Source organism: Oncorhynchus keta, chromosome 25 (genome assembly GCF_023373465.1).
Source record: "Oncorhynchus keta strain PuntledgeMale-10-30-2019 chromosome 25, Oket_V2, whole genome shotgun sequence".
Classification (NCBI taxonomy): domain Eukaryota; kingdom Metazoa; phylum Chordata; class Actinopteri; order Salmoniformes; family Salmonidae; genus Oncorhynchus; species Oncorhynchus keta.
Window position 1 is genome coordinate 12,466,416 of NC_068445.1, and position 20,421 is coordinate 12,486,836.

A 20,421-nucleotide genomic window follows, 5' to 3' on the forward strand; every position below is an offset into this window, starting at 1 on the left:
AAATGTGCTTTCCTCGCCATCTTAAATAAGCATGCTCCTTTCAAAAAATGTAGAACTAAGAACAGATATAGCCCTTGGTTCAACCCAGACTTGACTGCCCTTGACCAGCACAAAAACATCCTGTGGCGTTCTGCATTAGCATTGAATAGCCACCGCGATATGCAACTTTTCAGGGAAGTCAGGAACCAATATACTCAGTCAGTTAGGAAAGCTAAGGCTAGCTTTTTCAAACAGAAATTTGCATCCTGTAACACTAATTCTAAAATGTTCTGGGACACTAAAATCCATGGAGAATAAGAACACCTCCTCCCAGCTGCCCACTGCCCTGAGGCTAGGAAACTCTGTCGCCACCGATAGATCTACGATAACAAATCATTTCAATAAGCGTTTTTCTACGGCTGGCCATGCTTTCCACCTGGCTACCCCTATCCCAGCCAAATCAGCTGGGCTAGATAATCTGGACCCTTTCTTTCTAAAATTATCAGCTGAAATTGTTGCAACCCCTATTACTAGCCTGTTTGACCTCTCTTTTGTATCGTCTGAGATCCCAAAAGATTGGAAAGCTGCCGCGGTCATCCCCCTTTTCAAAGGGAGAGACAATCTAGACCCAAACTGTTATAGACCTATATCCATCATGCCCTGCCTTTGGAAGCCAAGTTAACAAACAGATCACTGACCATTTTAAATCCCACCGTACCTTCGCTACTATGCAATCTGGTTTCCGAGCTGGTCATGGGTGCACCTCAGCCACGCTTAAGGTCCTAAACGATATCATAACCACCATCGATAAAAGACAGTACTGTGCAGCCGTCTTCATCGACCTGGCTAAGGCTTTCGACTCTGTCAATCACAGCATTCTTATCTGCAGACTCAATAGCCTTGGTTTCTCAAATGACTGCCTTGCCTGGTTCACCAACTACTTCTCAGATAGAGTTCAGTATGTCAAACCGGTGGGCCTGTTGTCCAGAACTCTGGCAGTCTCTATGGGGGTTCCACAGGGTTCAATTCTCAGGCTGACTCTTTTCTCTGTATATACAGTGGGGAGAACAAGTATTTGATACACTGCCGATTTTGCAGGTTTTCCTACTTACAAAGCATGTAGAGGTCTGTCATTTTTTATCATAGGTACACTTTAACTGTGAGAGACGGAATCTAAAACAAAAATCCAGAAAATCACATTGTATGAGAGAGGATGGCTTTCACTTCAGCAGGAATGAATTCATGAACTTCTTTGAGGAAAAGATCATGATCATTAGAAAGCAAATTATGGACTCCTCTTTAAATCTGCGTATTCCTCCAAAGCTCAGTTGTCCTGAGTCTGCACAACTCTGCCAGGACCTAGGATCAAGGGAGACACTCAAGTGTTTTAGTACTTTTTCTCTTGACACAATGATGAAAATAATCATGGCCTCTAAACCTTCAAGCTGCATACTGGACCCTATTCCAACTAAACTACTGAAAGAGCTGCTTCCTGTGCTCGGCCCTCCTATGTTGAACATAATAAAAGGCTCTCTATCCATCAGATGTGTACCAAACTCACTAAAAGTGGCAGTAATTAAGCTTCTTGAAAAAGTCAAACCTTGACCCAGAAAAAAAATCTGCCTATATCAAATCTTCCATTCCTCTCTAAAATGTTAGAAAAAGCTGTTGCGCTGCAACTCACTGCCTTCCTGAAGACAAACAATGTATCTGAAATGCTTCAGTCTGGTTTTAGACCCCATCATAGCATTGAGACTGCACTTGTGAAGGTGGTAAATTACCTTTTAATGGCGTCAGACCGAGGCCCTGCATCTGTCCTCGTGCTCCTAGACCTTAGTGCTGCTTTTGATACCATCGATCACCACATTCTTTTGGAGAGATTGGAAACCCAAATTGGTCTACACGGACAAGTTCTGGCCTGGTTTAGATCTTATCTGTCGGAAAGATATCAATTTGTCTCTGTGAATGGTTTGTCCTCCGACAAATTAACTATAAATTTCGGTGTTCCTCAAGGTTCCGTTTTAGGATCACTATTGTTTTCAATATATATTTTACATCTTGGGGATGTCATTCGAAAACATGATGTTAACTTAATGTTAACTCACTGCTATGCGGATGACACACAGCTGTTCATTTCAATGAAACATGGTGAAGCCCCAAAATTGCCCTCGCTGGAAGCCTGTGTTTCAGACATAAGGAAGTGGATGGCTGCAAACTTTCTACTTTTAAACTCAGACAAAACAGAGATACTTGTTCTAGGTCCCAAGAAACAAAGAGATCTTCTGTTGAATCTGACAATGAATCTTGATGGTTGTACAGTCGTCTCAAATAAAACTGTGAAGGACCTCTGCGTTACTCTGGACCCTGATCTCTCTTTTGACGAACATATCAAGACTTTCAAGGACAGCTTTTTTCCATCTACATAACATTGCAAAAATCAGAAACTTTCTGTCCAACAATGATGCAGAAACATGTATCCATGCTTTTGTTACTTCTAGGTTAGACTATTGCAATGCTCTACTTTCCGTCTCCCCGGATAAAGCAGTTAATAAACTTCAGTTAGTGCTAAATACGGCTGCCTGACTAGAACCAAAAAATGTGATCATATTACTCCAGTGCTAGCCTCTCTACACTGGCTTCGTGTTAAGGCAAGGGCTGATTTCAAGGTTTTACTGCTGACCTACAAAGCATTACATGGGCTTGCTCCTACCTATCTTTCTGATTTGGTCCTGCCGTACATACCTACACGTACGCTACGGTCACAAGACACAGGCCTCTTAATTGTCCCTAGAATTTCTAAGAAAACAGTTGGAGGGTGGGCTTTCTCCTATAGAGCTCAATTTTTATGGAATGGCCTGCCTACCCATGTGAGAGACGCAGACTCGGTCTCAACCTTTAAGTCTTTACTGAAGACTCATCTCTTCAGTAGGTCATATGATTGAGTGCAGTCTGGCCCAGGAGTGTGAAGGTGAACGGAAAGGCTCTGGAGCAACGAACCGCCCTTGCTGTCTCTGCCTGGAAAGTTGGTGGTTGAAGATATCCCTCTAGTGGTGTGGGGGCTGTGCTTTGGCAAAGTGGGTGGGGTTATATCCTGCCTGTTTGGCCCTGTCCGGGGGTATCATCGGATGGGCCACAGTGTCTCCTGACCCCTCCTGTCTCAGCCTCCAGTATTTATGCAGCAGTAGTTTATGTGTCGGGGGCTCGGGTCAGTCTGTTATATCTGGAGTATTTCTCCTGTCTTATCCGGTGACCTGTGTGAATTTAAGTATGCTCTCTCTAATTCTCTCTCTCTTTCTTTCTCTCTTTCTTTCTTTCTCTCTCTCGGCGGACCTGAGCCCTAGGACCATGCCCCAGGACATCCTGGCATGATGACTCCTTACTGTCCCCAGTCCACCTGGCTGTGCTGCTGCTCCAGTATCAACTGTTCTGCCTGCGGCTATGGAACCCTGACCTGTTCACCTGACGTGCTACCTGTCCCAGAACTGCTGTTTTCAACTCTCTAGAGACAGCAGGAGCGGTAGAGATACTCTCAATGATCGGATAGTGGATCAATAGTAGTAGCATACCGTCCCTTTGTAGCAGGGTAGGGTTGAGAGGGAAAATGCTATACAGCAAGTAAATAACTATATATATTTAGAGAAGAAACTGTTAGCTCTGATCATGTAAAAAATAATTATGTAAATACATACAAAATGTTACAAAGATGTTGATATTTTTTTTATATGGACTATTTCAGTCATGGATCAAATCATTCTGCTGGTGTTTTCACTCTTATTCACAAGTTTAAAGGTGACATTCTTGAATCCACATCTTCAAAAGATGGCAGATGGGTCATAGTAACTGTTTAACTTGACAATGCTATTTTCATCATCTGTAATGTATACGGACATAACTCACTGCCACGTTCTGACCTTAGTTCTTTTGTTACGTCTTTGTTTTAGTATGGTCAGGGCGTGAGTTGGGTGGGTTGTCTATGTTCGTTTTTCTATGATTTGCTATTTCTGTGTTTGGCCTGGTATGGTTCTCAATCCGAGGCAGCTGTCAATCGTTGTCCCTGATTGAGAACCATATTTAGGTAGCCTGTTTTCTATTGTGTTTCATGGGTAATTGTTTTCTGCTTTCTGTTGTGTGGCTGCACCAGCCAGAACTGTTTTCGGTTGTTTCTTTTTGTTATTGCCGTGTTCATTTAATAAATATGGACACATACCACGCTGCACCTTGGTCCTCACCTTCTTCCACCAACAACGGCCGTGACACTCACATGCTCCTAATAAGACCCTTTTTACCCAATTTACCAGGAAAGTGCAGGATTTAAGCAACAAATACTTTTCTAAGGCTTCTAAGGCTTTTCTAATTATTTCAGGGGATTTTAATGAAACACCTGATACATCTGCTGATCGTTTTCCTCCTGGAATGAGTCAATACCCTCAACAGTAACATTATCATTAAATTATGCAAGGATCTCTGTGTTGAGGATGCCTGGCGTTATTTCAATCCAGATGCTAAGGGTTATACCTGGACCAACAAAACTATGTCACGTAAATGTAGAATAGATTTATTCCTAATTTCCCCTTTTTTGTTACAATTTGTTATAGATGTAGATCATCACTTTTCTGATAACTTTTCTGATCATCACTTGATTTCCCTGAATTTACAAGCTACTAAAAAATCAAAAGGTACTCGAGGATATTGGAAATTAAACAACACACTTCTTAAAGATACTGCTCTCATTGAAAACATCAAATCATTAGCTAAAGATATTTTTGCAAGAAAATACTTGGGTCATGGAAGTAGATGGGAATTTTTCAAATATAAAGTCAGAGTGTTAGCCATTAAACGTGCCAAAGAGCTGATGCAATTAAAGAACCTTAGAGAAAAGGAGATGATGAGCAAGCTTGACAGTTTTCTAAAGAAAGATAATCTGAAGAAGAGGAGTCGGTGTTCAGGTCTTTACAACTAGAATTAGAACAGACTTATACGGATCTGGCAAAGGGCGCCTTTGTAAGGTTAAGAGCAAAATGGATTGAAGAGGGGGAAAGAAACACTAGTTACTTTTTTGCACTTGAAAAGAGAAACTACAAAAGAAAATCTATAACTGCACTCAAAATTAACAATGTTTTATGCAAAGATCCCATTACAATATCATAATTTGTCAATTCCTTTTATGAAAACCTTTACAGCTCTCAATTTCAGGAAGACGGTTGTGAAAGCTACATTTGCCACATTCAGAATTATGTCCCTGTAATTGAGGATGATTTCCACTCAGTTTGCGATTCACCTGTGTCAATTGAAGAAATTAGAGAGGCTCTGAATTCAATGAAAAAAGGGAAATCACCTGGCCCTGATGGCCTGACAGTTGAAATCACCTGGCCCTGATGGCCTGACAGTTGAATTCTATAGACAGTTTTGGGAGTTGCTAGATGACCCGATGTTCAATATGTTTCAAGATTGCATTAAAAATGGGGAAATGGTCTCCACTATGAAACAGGGCCTTATTTCATTGCTTCCGAAGCCTGATAAAGACCCTTCTCTCATTGACAATTGGAGACCAATTACATTATTAAATGTTGATTACAAACGGATTGCTCTGGTTTATGCCAAAAGATTAAAGAAAGGAATAGATACCATTATAAATGAGACTAACAGGATTTATGAAGGGCCTTCACATAAGCTCTAACATTTGTTTAGTCTTGGACCTTAAAAATTATTCAGATGCAATTGACTCAGATGTGGTTGTCCCATTTCTGGACTTCTGTAAAGCCTTTGACACAATTGAACATTAATTTCTTTTTAGGTCTCTTAAACTTTTTGGATTTGGTGAAAATTTTATTAAAGTAATTTGCATGTTTTACAAATATATAAATAGTTCTTTGCTACTAAACCTTAATACTTCTAAAAGATTTAGTATCAACAGAAGTGTACAACAGGGATGCCCAATTTTGCCATTTTTATTCATTTTGGTTGTGGAACTTCTATCTCTAGATATTCTGAATAATGCAAATGTATATGTATGGCTTAACCATTTTTAACAAAGAAATCTAAATTTCCCAACTGGCTTATGATACTACTCTTTTCTTAAGAGACAAAGACCAGGTCTCACATGCCCTTAATGCTGTAACTGCATTTCCTATTGCATCGGGATTAATGCTGAATGTTTCTAAATGTGAAATCGTATGTTTATTTGACTCTGATGATAAAGAAATTGAAAATATTCCTGTAAAGGACTGTGTTAAATATTTAGGAATAAATCTGTCAAAAAAACACTTAGTCAGACAACATTTGAATTTCTCTCCTAAAATTAAGAGAACTAAAAATATATTTAATAATTGGCTACAAAGAGATCTTTCTATACTTGGCAGAGTACTTCTGTCCAACGCAGAAGGACTGTCTCATGTTGTGTACCCCTCATTATCGTTATATGTAAATCCAGATACTTGTAAAGAGATCAATAAAACCATTCTTGACTTCATCTGGAAAAATAAGTCTCACAAACTAAAAAATATGTCCTTTCTAACCAAAGAGCTGAAGGCGGTCTAGAAGTGTTGGATTTTGTTGACATAAATAACACTTTCAAGAGAAACTGGTTGAAAAAATGTTTGATCGATACTGATTCAATATGGTATTTAATTCCAAATAATGTGTTTGATAAATTGGGAGGTCTTAAATTTTTACTGAAATGTAATTATATTCCTGAAAGATTACCTGCTAAATTGGCTAGGTTTTACCAACAAGCTTTAATGGCCTGGAAAATATGTTTCCTGCACAATTTTTCCCCTCATAAAGTTATTTTGTGGAATAATTCAGACATAACTGTAAGGCATTGTTCTATCCCAGCTGGCATGAGAGGAATATCACTTTGTTCTTGATATTTTCGACAACAAGGGTAATATTCTCACATATGAACAATTTCTAACATTGAAAGAGTTTCCAATACCTTTCAGAGAGTTTATTTCTGTGATCAAAGCCATTCCCAGTGGTCTAACTACACTTATGAAAACTCATTTTAATTTTGGGCATGATCACAAAGTTTTTCCAGAACTCAGATTGGAAGGTGTGGGCTTACTTGAGAGATCTTGTTGTAATAAATATATAAAACAAATTCTTCATTCACAAAACCAACTTACACCGAGAGGAAAGTTTTTCTGGAACATGCTTATTCCTGACATTGTCTGGAAAAATGCATGGTGAAGACCTTACAAATACTGTATACAATGTTAAGGAAGTGCACTTCAAAATTTGACATAAGATATATCCATGTAATTCTATGATTTCCAAATGTGTGGCTATTGATGATATCCTCATTTTCTGTGAAAAAGAAGGTGAGAATCTTTCTCACTTGTTCTCTGAATGTAAATTTGTGTCAGAATTTTGGGAAAACCTTGCAAAGTACTTATTTACCATTATGAACACTGCCTATATTTTTGACATGAAAGATATAATATGTTACTATTGCAATGATAACAAAACCACTGAAATGATTGTTAATTTTTTTTATTCTTGTTGACAAATACTTTATACACAAACAAAAATTCCAAAATTCTATACCAAAATTACACAATTTTCTGATTGAATTTAATTATCTTATTAAAACATTAACCCTAGTGAATAACAACAAGAATATCATACTCATGAATCATTATAATAAGATATTTTCAGAGTGACTTAAATTGTTTATTTATTTGTATTATTTTATTGATATTTTGAGTATTGTTAATACCTGTGTTTGGTTTGCTAGACATGTTTGATGTATTATGATTTTTTTTTTTTATAATAAGGGAAAAATGTGGGGGGGGGAGATGTTGATATTTTTTTCAACAAAATCCCGCCTTTTTAAAAAGTTAGTGGGTGGATTCAATTATGCTTGAGCTGCTCTAGGTGTATGGCCCATGCCACGAACGGGCAACAAGGGTGAGGGAGGAGCTGCATTCTCAAATCGAACAGTAATCTGCGCCACTCGGTCATGTTGTCAACAAGGAGGTTTGTTGCATCGTCCAGAAACATCATGTATTTTACATTGCATATGTTTGCATTTTCAAACTAGTTTTCATTGTGAAAATAGATAAAAGCGTTATCAAAAGCAATCACCTTTGCATTTGAAAACAGAATCCTACTCCCTACGTCACTTTTGTTTTGAGCCGACCTCGCCTGGGCTTTGAACTAGATGCCTGGTTCCAAAACGAATGCAATCAACTTTCACCCGGTGTAAAATACGCCTGCCCTGTCCAGATTAATCGAATCCCCTTAGTATAATGCCAGCCCTGTGTGTGACCTCGCCTATCAGAAAGCAACACTAGAATCGAGCAAGTAGACTTGTCCTCGAGAGGCGGAGCCGGGTTGGTTCCATTTGCTGAGGCGCGTTCGTAATGAAAGGGAGCGCGTGAGTGGGCTTGCCTTGAGCTTCGTGGTGTCTGACTTACTCGTTTTTTATTGTGTAGAGGAGTGCTGCACACGTTGTAACGGCACACCGAAATCTTAGGTAGAAATAATAATCTCCTGTTCGGAGAGAACAGAAAAAAACGAATTCCGTGTTCTTTTCCGAAGTCTGTTATTCACAGCCTTCGAAAAACATGTCGGCATCGGCGGCAAAAGTGAGTAAAAAGGAGCTGAACTCAAACTATGACGGCGCGGACGAGACCTCCGGTAAGGAATGGCGGCCTCCAGTTAACCGCCATTTTCACTTTCTTTATTAGTTCTATTGAAATGTACAATTTGAATGCAAATGAGTTCACAACTAGTAATGTGTTGTCCTTGTGCTTTTCAATATGAATCTGCCCGGTTCTGGGTGCAGTCTGTATTGTCTGCCGTGAGTGCGTAGTTCTCGGTTCTACTACGTTAGACCGGTGATGGAGGCCATGTTAGCTAACTACGTTAGCAACATTTCATAGCTAGCTAACGTTACCTAGCTAATTGTTTAATCAATGAATATCCTGTAAAGTATTTTATTTTGCAAGTCTAGTCCTTGGTACTGTAAAAGCAACTGTACAACCATTGTTATAATAGACAGTGCATTTTTGATTGATAATTCATGTTTTCTATGTTGAATGAAACACCGTGGCCTTGTTACTTTGTTGTTGTTAATATCCGCCATAAAGCTAGCCAGCGAATGTGATATTTGAAACATGGCTAACTAGCTTAACTTATAGAGCCGTAGTTTTCGAGAAGTAGGCCATTGGAAGAATTATATGCGTTGATTCAACAATGCAGGGTTAGTTATAAACAAATAACTTGTGCATAGTTTCGATACAATGCAGCTAACGTTAGTTAGCTAGCTGTAAGTCAGTGTTGGGGAATCGAGGCACTGAGTGCAGTGTGCGGAGTCCCACATTCAAACCACGCGGCCCTCGCTGTAGCCAGCAGGAAGAACCGCGGTTTACAAGCTGCTCTGAAATTGCTAGTCGCAGAGGTGTTGCTAACACTACGCGCACACATTTCAGTCATGCATGGTAAAAATCATTTGTTGATTATGATTTATGTTTTCGCCCATTTTGCACCCCTTTATTCAGACTACAAATCGTTACCAGCTCACTCCTGCAACTCTTTTGCATCCATGGACCTGAGTGAAGCTTGGGAGTTCAGGGTCAATTTCAAAACAAGAACATTAGCTCGTAACTTTTTTGTTGTTGGCTATAGCTACATCTTTGATTATTGGCAGGTAAATGTGCAGGAACTTGGTAGTCACTATTTAATGTTGATGTATATCACCAATGCACTGCACCGAGAGTCACTACAATATTTTCTGACATTATTGCATTTCTCATTACAGAAAAAGAGCAACAGGAAGCTATTGAACACATTGATGAAGTTCAAAACGAAATTGACAGGTAAGCCATTCAAGTTAGTGTATATCTGTCAGTATTAAACAAATTCGTGTTTAACTGTGTGACAATGTGATGTTTTTTTCTGCTGTAAAAACCCTTGGGTGGGCAGCCTAAGCAAGTTTTTTTTCGAGTTCAGTTTATGTCCAAACTGTAATTTTTTTAGTGTATGTATATATTAGAGGTCGATCGATTTTATAATTTTTCAACGCAGATACCGATTATTGGAGGAATACCGATTATTGGAGGACCAAAAAAAGATGACACCGTAATAATGACAATTACAACAACAATGAATGAACAATGAACACTTATTTTAACTTAATATAATACGTCAATAAAATCTATTTAGCTTCCAATAAATAATGAAACATGTTCACTTTGGTTTAAGTAATGCAAAAACAGTGTTGGAGAAGAAAGTAGAAATTCAATATGTGCCATGAAAAAAGAAGACTAACCATTAAGTTCCTTGCTCAGAACATGAGAACATATGAAAGCTGGTGGTTCAATATTCCCAGTTAAGAAGTTTTAGGTTGTAGTTATAGGAATTATGACGCGTTGACCATTTCTCTCTACCACTTTGTATTTCATATACCTTTGACTATTGGATGTTTTTATAGGCACTTTAGTATTGCCGGCCTAATCTCAGGAGTTGATAGGCTTGAAGTCATATACAGCGCTGTGCATCAAGTATTGCTATGTGCTGCTGGCAAATGCAGTAAAGTGCTGTTTGACTGAATGCTTACGCGCCTGCTGCCGCCTACCACCGCTCAGTCAGACTGCTCTATAAAATATCAAATCACAGACTTAATTATAATAAACACACAGAAATACAAGCCGTAGGTCATTAATATGGTCAAATCCAGAAAACTATCATTTTGAAAACGAACAGTTTCATTAATTCAGTGAAATATGGACCCATTTCATATTTTATCGAATGGGTGGCAACCCAAAGTCTAAATATTGCTGCTACATTGCACAACCTTCAATGTTATGTCATAATTCTGGAAAATTAATTAGTCTTTTTTAGGAAGAAATTGTCACATATACCCTGAATATCCTTGCTCTGAATGCAAGAGAAGTGACACAATTTCCCTAGATAATATTGCCTGCTAACAGGAATTTCTTAACTTAATATGCAGGGTTTAAAAAAATATACTTCGGTCTATTGATTTTAAGAAAGGCATTGATGGTTATGGTTGGGTATATTTGTGCAAAGATTGCTTTTGTGAAATCATCCACCGTTTGGCAAAGTTGAAGTAGGCTGTGATTCGATGATACATGCACTGCATTGATTATATGCAACGCTGGACAAGCTAGTTAACTACACGTGGTTGATGATATTACTAGGTTAACTAGTGATTCTGTGAAGAATTTTTTTTTTTTTTACAAGATACGTTTAATACTAGCTAGCAGCCACAAGGTCCTTTTCATGCTGCACTCGCGTAACAAGTGGTCAGCCTGGATTGGATTGCAATGTAATTGGCCATGATCAGCGTCCAAAAAGGCAGATTACCGATTGTTATGAGAACTTGAAATCGGCCCTAATTAATCAGCCTTGCCGATTTTGAATAAACTCTTTCGGTATAAACTTAAATGACTGAAACCAAATATAAAGTATGTAGAAAAGAGAACGAACCTATAATTAATTTAACAGTATTGATTTTGTTACGTTTGAGCAAAAACATAAGCCATGGTAAAATGCATATAGACTTGCAGGAAATTCTTTAAAACAACTTCACTCAGCTACATGGCAGAACATGTACAATTCCGTTTACATTAGCTTTAAAACTTACACCATTTTCTCTCAGCTCCATGGCACAGTGTGTAACATACAGAGTAATTTAGTTAATTTCAGGAAATTGACGTAAAATGCTCTAAAAAATTACATGTATACATCACTTTCGGGACGTAAAACACCACCGTAGCCCCTTTTGATCGAGGAAAAACCCTGATATGCATGTACAATCTTCTTCACAGACTGAATGAGCAGGCGAGTGAGGAGATATTGAAGGTAGAACAGAAATACAACAAACTCCGTCAGCCATTCTTTCAGAAGAGGTCAGAACTGATCGCCAAAATCCCCAACTTCTGGGTCACAACATTCGTCAACCATCCGCAAGGTGAGTTTCTTTAGTAGGCTGACACAGGATTTTACCACTGGAACCTAGAATGCTCAGACGTTCTGACTGTTTAAATTTTTCGTCCTACAGTTTCTGCCCTTCTTGGTGAGGAAGATGAGGAGGCACTTCACTATCTGACCAGGGTGGAGGTTACAGAGTTTGAAGATATCAAGTCAGGCTACAGAATAGATTTTGTAAGTGAAGGTTACCATCATATTGCATTCATAGGATATTGCATTAATGGCAGCAATATGCCATTTGTTGGCTTAATTAAATGTATTTATTTTTTCTTCCAGTATTTTGATGAAAACCCATACTTTGAAAACAAAGTCCTTTCCAAAGAGTTCCACCTGAACGAGAGTGGAGACCCATCATCAAAGTCAACAGAAATAAAATGGAAATCAGGAAAGGTATTTCATATCACCTCTTTTCACATGCATGGAAAGATTAGAGATTCTCTAAAGGTGCAATATGCAGAAATCACTATATTTCCTGGTTGCTAAATAATTTCAGTTCTACACAAGCAATGTGTAGAGAATACTTGTACCATCTAAACCGATGAGAAATATATATTCAGTAACCCAACATTGCCTTTTCAGCGGGTATACATTTAGACTAGCTTTCAATGAGAATGACAGATTAATAGCTCACATTTCTATGTGAAATTGGTCTGGTTGCCCAAAAGGTTACATATTGCTGCTTTAAAAGTACAGCATTTGGCAGAAATAAGTAGGGCACTTACACCAATATGTTGACCAGACTTTTTTAATACCGCGTACCTGAAATATGGGGGGGGGGGAGATATCTCTGCAGTTGCATATAGCAACATTATTTTTGGATAATATACATTTTGTCATAAGTATTGATTTCAGGGGAAAGCTATATGTATAAGTCGACTGTGGGTAGCGTTAGCTGGCTGTACTTGTGCCAAAACTCTGGTATTTTTGCCTCCCGGGTGGCGCAGTGGTTTAAGGCACTGCATCGTAGTGCTAGTTGTGCCACCAGAGACTCTGGGTTCGAGCCCAGGCTGTGTCGCAGCCAAGCGTTGTCCGGTTTAGGGAGGGTTTGGCCGGTAGGGATATCGTTGTCTCATCGTGCACTAGTGACTCCTGTGGCGGCCGCACGCAGTGCACGCTGACCAGTTCGCCAGGTGTACGGTGTTTCCTCCAACACACTGGCTTCCGGGTTGGATACGCGCTGTGTTAAGAAGCAGTGCAGCTTGTTTGTGTTTTGGAGGACGCATGACTCTCGGCCTTCGTCTCTCCCGAGCCCGTACGGGAGTTGTAGCAATGAGACAAGACAGTAACTACTAACAATTGGGCAGAAAAAGGAAAACTTTTTTTTTTTTACTCTGGTACTTTTAATCATATAGCTAGCTTGTTCTCCATATTTTTAAATAGTGAACCAATATGTTTTTGTCACTTATTAGCCTGACTGATCAAAACTCACTTTCTCGTGCTCCCTCTTCAGCAGACATACAGTGAGCAATATGCTTGGAACATCAAACCGCAAATGAAGTCCCTTGAAATTCCCAGCCCCAACCTGAATGTTGTACCTAATTTTGGTTTTCATGTAGTGAAATGCTTGTGCTTCTACTTTCAACAATGCAGCAATATCTAACAAGTAATATCTAACAATTTCACAACAAATACCTAAGTTGGTTTGTTACCACTGTGACGTCTCTGAAGGACCTGACAAAGCGCTCCAGCCAGACGCAGAATAAAGCCGGCAAGAAGAGGCAGCATGAAGAGCCAGAGAGCTTCTTCACCTGGTTCACTGATCACTCAGATGCTGGGGCAGATGAGCTGGGAGAGGTCATCAAGGATGACATCTGGCCAAACCCCCTGCAGTACTACCTGGTAAGTCTCCAACAGTGGTGTACAAATACTTTAAAGTACTGCTTTACATAGTTTTTTTGTGGTATCTGTACTTTCCTTTACTAGTTATATTTTTGACAACTTATACTTCACTACATTCTTAAAGAAAATAATGTACTTTTTATTCCATACATTTTCCCTGACACCCAATGCTTAACAGGACAGAACATGGTCCAATTTACACACTTATCAAGAACATACCTGGTAATGTGTGAGGGTTGGACTGTGCCCCTGGCTATCTGTACATTTTAAAAACAACAAAATCGTGCTGTTTGCTTTAATATATAGAATTTGAAAAGATTCATACTTAAATATATTTTACTTAAGTAGATTTAAAACAAATACTTTTAGACTTTTACTCAAGTAGTATTTTACTGGGTGACTTTTACTAGTCATTTTTTTATGAAGGTATCTTTACTTTTACTCAAGTATGAAAGTTGCATACTTTTTCCAACACTGGTCTCCCAGGCCTAGCACACCCTGTTATCGATGTTCTCTTGATTTTGAATAGGATTTGTTACCAGCTCTTTGACTTATGTCCATTGTGCAACTTTATTATTCCTTCTTTGGATGTCATCCAGGAGATTAAGTCTTCTGTGTAGATGAAGAATGTATAGTTAAAATGTTGGCTAATTTGATTGGCAGGTTCCTGACATGGATGATGAGGAAGCAGAAGGTGAAGATGATGATGACGAGGAAGGTCTTGAGGACATTGATGAGGAGGGTGATGAAGATGATGGAGAGGAAGATGAGGATGACGGAGATGATGGGGAGGTATGTCCTAGATAATTGCTTAATTTGCTATATTGAATAGTGTGATTTGTTATTATGGTGTTGCTGATTTTTTTTTTCCTTCTTTATTTTGTTTAGGATGATGAAGGAGAAGATGACTAAAACTGAAAAATTACATCTACCAATACCCTTTCCTATTTTCACCCAATTTGGTTATCCACCCATATTTGGGAGCAAGATTTTGTATTTTTATTTTGTGCTTCGTCGTCTCATTCTGAAGCCTCACTCCTGTCTGTGCCATGTTAAGTTTCTTTCTCTCATCTAAAAACCAATGGCAAATTCCTGCCTTGAATTGTGTGTACCACCCCAATTCCCAAATTCATCGGAAGAAAAATAAAAACGTACAAAAAAATAGAATCAGCATGCCATCTTGAGTAGAATTAAATAGCAGTTTATATATATAATTTTCTTGCAGTTAAAGGTTGTGATAAATGAATAAAAGCCATGGTGCAGTGACCTAGCGCTAGCAGACCCCTCTATAGTTTTTATAATTTTGTTCAGTTGGCGAGTAGATCCCTGCAAATAATGCCACCCCCCCCTTATGTGGTTACAAGTTAACAGAAAATACCAGCTTATTCCCATCACTTGTAATGTTTGGGGTCAATGCTGGGGTAGGGTAAAGGGATATCTTGGGGTGCTGGGGTGGGTGGGCATTTTGACACATTACTATATCTTTTTTTTTTTATTGTTTTACAGACATCCATGAGATGTGAAAGTACATTTTTAATAAACAAAACAAAACTTTAAAAAAAATGCTTGTAAATTTGGGCCCCCCACTGCTTCATGGAAAACAACCTGTTATCTCATGGAATTTACATCTAATCACTGTTTTATTTTCCGCTGGGGGGGAAATAATCATCTGTTTTAAACATAAAGGTGTACAACTTGTTTTGTTACAATAAAACTTAATGTGTACACAAATGTGTGTGACTCTTCTAACCAACCATAGTATTCAATTGTAGTGATTTATCTAGACTAGAGCCAGCAAACTACATTGATAAATGTCTGGCGGTTATGGCTAAAATGGTGTACTTGTGGTACTGGACCAGTATATTAGTGTTACTGACAGTTTATTTTATATTTCAGAAGTGTATACAATCACAAGAAATACGACATGCTGTGTTGGTGCCACTTTTTATTATGAAAATGCAAAAGTTAATTGGTAGGGCCAGCTGAGCCAGGTATTCTTTTGTAACTTCGAATGCAGGCGTTGTCAACTTCTGAATGATTGGAGTCAGGAAGTGTTGATGGTACAAGGATTTAGCAATCGGTTTAGTTATCAAAGCCCCACATGTGTGCTCCGATTACTTAAATTGCTTTTTGGTTAGACTTTGGCCGTTACGAAACAAACAGCATAAGGTAGGTAGGTGTATGGCATTGGTGCCTTCAATTTAGAAAACCCTCACTTGGTTGCCAGACACGTTTGATGGATGAGACTAGACACATCAAAATCATGTACCGAAACCTATTTAGCTCTCAACCCACCAAGGTGCGTGTGACCGCTGTCCAGTATACCAGGTGAAATATCCGCCGAAAGTCATGTCTGTTAGTCCGGAGGTGGTTCGAACCGCTCGACGGCACTCTTAGTTTCCCTGTAACTATTATGTGAGGGCGCAAGTCGACAGTGAATAAAGTTGCCAATTATTGTCCACTGGACCTGCATAACAAGTTTATTTTTATTTAACCTTTAACTGGAACAAGTCACCGAATCCCTCCGTAACACAGGCTTTGACGAGTATTATCACACACAAATACAGTGAAACAAGTGTTTGCAGCCGACGTTCCGACGGTTGTCTCTGCTGGCCAATTTATGCAATGATACCCGTTACTCTTTCATATGTGTGCAGTCATGCAGATCAGGAACTAGCGAGTTCGGACGAAACGGTTAAGAAAATAAATGGTGCTTGCTTAGGACGTTTACAACCAATTCATATAAAATTCTAAATGTATCCCTCAAATTTGGTTCGTTTGAGCACCCTATGGCCTGGAAAACTACGTCGTGTTTACAAGGATGGTCGAATGAGTTGTCGCGGTCTACTGGCAGGAGATATTTTGCGGTAATTATACTTGTAGCAGAGGATTTCCCGTTGCTACTGGCAACGTGAATTAGAACGTGGGTCCAACGAATGTTCTCCAATCACCAGACCGATATCTTTAGAGATGACCGGATCCGATCCCATCCGTAGAGATTTAACAGGTAAACAAATCACTCACTTTTGCCAAACCAGTTTTTATTCATAATCCGGTTATGAATAAAGAAATTCTGTGAGATTTAGCTTGCTGGACATGCATGGAGTGATCATGCTCCCGGGTACAGCTCTTATCTCGGGTTGTCTTGTGACTTTCTAGCAGCTAGTTGCCCTACTAGTGCAAATTATGTTGTCGTGTGCTCCAACTCTAGATTAAGTTATTGGTTGAAAACGCGTGTACACTTGAAGAGAAGAGCTGCACTGAAAAGACGCCACAGGTTAGTAAACGTTTAGTCAATAGAGTTCTAAACAAACACTGATTCAACCTTTGAAATAAAGTGGGCCTATAACAGTTAAGCCATGACTGCCAATCAAAGAGGTGTACAACATCAAAGGGAATATTGGGCACCTCTGTGCCATGGTCCCCTGGGTGCTGGACCCAGGAAGAACCTCCACTGGGATGACACAAGTGGGAGGCCCTGCAAGTAAATTATTTGCTCCTCACAGATACATTTTCATCCAGTGCAATGGACATAGCTTACATTTCACATTTATTAACATACATTATTGCTCACTATTCCCAAAGATATATCACGCACGATATCATTAGATATACTACCAATATTGATTTTCATGGGGCCTTCATACTGTCTGGAGCAGTTGACTGACCTGTCTCATGAGGATGAACAAGAGCAGAGGATGCATGGCCAGCGTAACAAATATGGAAAAAGATTGGTAGACTCATGATGAATGATTGATCTCTGAAGAATGAGGTATGTCAGTTGATAATATATAGTGTGTACAATTCAATGTTTGCCCCTTACACAACAAACCCTGGAAGAGGCTATCCCACTATCACAACTTATTTTTTTTTATTTTTTTTATTTTACCTTTATTTTACTAGGCAAGTCAGTTAAGAACAAATTCTTATTTTCAATGACGGCCTAGGAACAGTGGGTTAACTGCCTGTTCAGGGGTAGAACGACAGATTTGTACCTTGTCAGCTCGGGGGTTTGAACTTGCAACGCTCTAACCACTAGGCTACCCTGCCGCCCCGAGCAAAGTTCTCACTTGCAATCAGCAATATCTAGTACCCTCTTGTTTGTTGCATAAATGTGTCGTATAAACAAAGAAACTGGGCGTGTGTGTGTGTTTCTGTCTGCTGGCGCACCAGTCTGAGTATCTGAGTGCATGCCAGCATGTCATCGACGAGCAGGAGGAGGATCTGCTGGATTCCACCAAAGACCTGGTCCTTGGAAAATGAGAGAACATCTTCCTCCAACACTCCCAAGGAAAGAGGGAGACTGGCCACAACAGGTGTGGAGTAATATCATGACATGAGCACATTTAGTCATCATGCATACGTTTACAAACATTCACAAGACAATGTAAAAATGTGTGAGGCAGTTTAGGACTAGCTTGGTTTTAATCTTTCCATTTCATAAAGGGCTGAGTCGGGGACTCTACATGGGGAAAGAGACATGCCACTGAGGAAGCTGGTAGAAGCAGAGATTGATGGGGTGGCAGTAGACACACAGTTGACAGCCCTGAATGAGGCTATGGGTGGCGTGAAAAAGGTGAGCTGCACTCTCTGAGAATTCTTCAGGGAGTGCCATGAACAAGAGGTACTCTCCCCAATACATGGACTTGCTTAGATTGACAAGGTGTCAGTGTCTTTGCAGGAAAATGGAAAATGACAATAAGAATTGTGGTCTTATATTTTGATTGGAAGAACAACAATGATTTAATATTGCAGATAGATTGTAGGTTCTATCATTTTAATTGTTTGCATAATTTCCAATCCCTTATTTGAAATGTTTTCCCTTTATACTTCCCCCCTTCTCTACCATCCCTACCCTAATTGGAGTAAACTAACTGACAACAATACTTTTACTGCTACTTACAGCTATTTCGGTCACATCTACGGTACATGTAGTTAAATCATTAAATATTCAGAATCTCCTCTCTCTTCAAGTGCTGGATTTTCACCCACAACAGCCAATCCACCATTCATTCAGATCTTAACTCCAACCCACCGATGTCCACAGATTAACCCATCTTTCCCTGTATAATGCCATTTTGCTATTTCCTTTTGCAATACATCCCTCCATTTTACTATGATGTCTTACTGGGGTTCCTGAACCTCCCTATTTGTAAAAATGTATACCGATATTGCCTTAAAAATACATGTTTTACCCAAGAGTATAATGATATTTTCCATAACAATGCAGTTTGCAGGTCAATCTGAACTCTGATATTATGACATAACAACCATTCCTGGACCTGACTCCATAAGCGAGCCACCGATGGACAGTACCAGAAAATATGTTCTATTGATTCTGTTTCCTCGTGCACAAGGCTGACTGTTCAATGCCCCATATATTGAGCATTCTTAAAACATTTTTTTTTAAATTAATTGATAGACAGAATCATTGAGGACATCAAAGCAGAGGCAAGGCCTACTGGAGAGACTGGCGGACAAAGAATCAGAAAAAGTAGTGTGTATCCATGACTGAATTTTCCTTTCACTCTGTGTGGTGCATATCCATTGTCATAGATGACATTTCAAATGTTGTTTCTGCTTTTCTGGCTCTCAGTATCTTGCTGCAAAACTCAACAACAAAGGAGATACAGCAGGAGGCACAAAGGAGATACAGCAGGAGGCACAAAGGAGATACAGCAGGAGATACAGGCCCTGCTGGACCAGCTGGAGGAGCTGAAGCAGCAGAGTGAAGAGAACAAAGAGAGTCTGAAGCAGGCAGACCAGACACAGATGCAGAGAGCAGAGCACAGTGACAATTCAACCAGACAGCTCTCTGCAATGCTGCTGGAGAAGGTCTGACACACACAGGTCCTCAGGCTACTCTCACGGGTTGACATGTGGTGTTTGGATGGAAACAAGGGGGTTGGGTGTGATCCTGTGAATTATATTATATGGGAGGAACACATGTAGATACATTACCAAGCGGCCCAAGTGTCACAATTAACAAGCGGCCCAAGTGTCACACTGCCCTATGTATTTGTGTGCCATCATTCAGGAGACTAAGGTGGCAGAGGCTCTTTTTTCAGCTGAGAGCTGGTGTTGCCGCCACTCCAAAGAGGTGACTGCAAAGAGGCAGCTTGAAGTGGAAATCACTGTTCTCAAGAAGTGTATCTCCTCCTACTGCTCCAGCAGGGCCTGCTGTATCTCCTTTGTGCCTCCTGCTGTATCTCCTTTGTTGTTGAGTTTTGCAGCAAGATGCTGAGAGCCAGTAATTGTGACTACCATGAGGCCTTCAAGACATGTTTGATGTGAATGATTCATAATGGTTTGTCTTTGGATTTTATTTTTAATTTTTATTTAAAAAATAAGTTGTCCAGAACCTTGAAATAAGTGTATTTTGCAGGCATTTCTTCCTTTCTGATTACTGCATTATGTGTTTTGTTGTCTGTCTGTGCAGCCAGGTGACCAAGATGGCTGCACAGATCCACACTGTGGTGGAGAAAGGCCGTGCTGAGACGGTTGGGCTCCTGATCCGGCCACACCGCTTCACCTCTGACAACTCCGTCAACAAACTAGAGAACCAGAGACAGAAGGTAAAACATGTTTCTCTTTCAGTCATCAAGTGTAATAAACTATAGAATATCAAACCTTGATAAGGACTGA

General features: G+C 39.6%; 1 protein-coding gene across 1 annotated transcript; it reads left to right on the top strand.

Moving 5' to 3' along the window:
* Positions 1 to 8,296: 8,296 nt before the first annotated feature.
* seta (SET nuclear proto-oncogene a) lies at positions 8,297 to 15,507 on the top strand. Its single transcript, XM_035735755.2, has 8 exons — positions 8,297 to 8,619; positions 9,743 to 9,800; positions 11,775 to 11,917; positions 12,008 to 12,111; positions 12,214 to 12,327; positions 13,606 to 13,776; positions 14,440 to 14,568; positions 14,665 to 15,507. Exons 1-8 carry the CDS (start codon positions 8,547 to 8,549, stop codon positions 14,686 to 14,688), a joined length of 816 nt encoding a protein of 271 aa, XP_035591648.1. The 5' UTR covers positions 8,297 to 8,546; the 3' UTR covers positions 14,689 to 15,507.
* Positions 15,508 to 20,421: the final 4,914 nt, after the last annotated feature.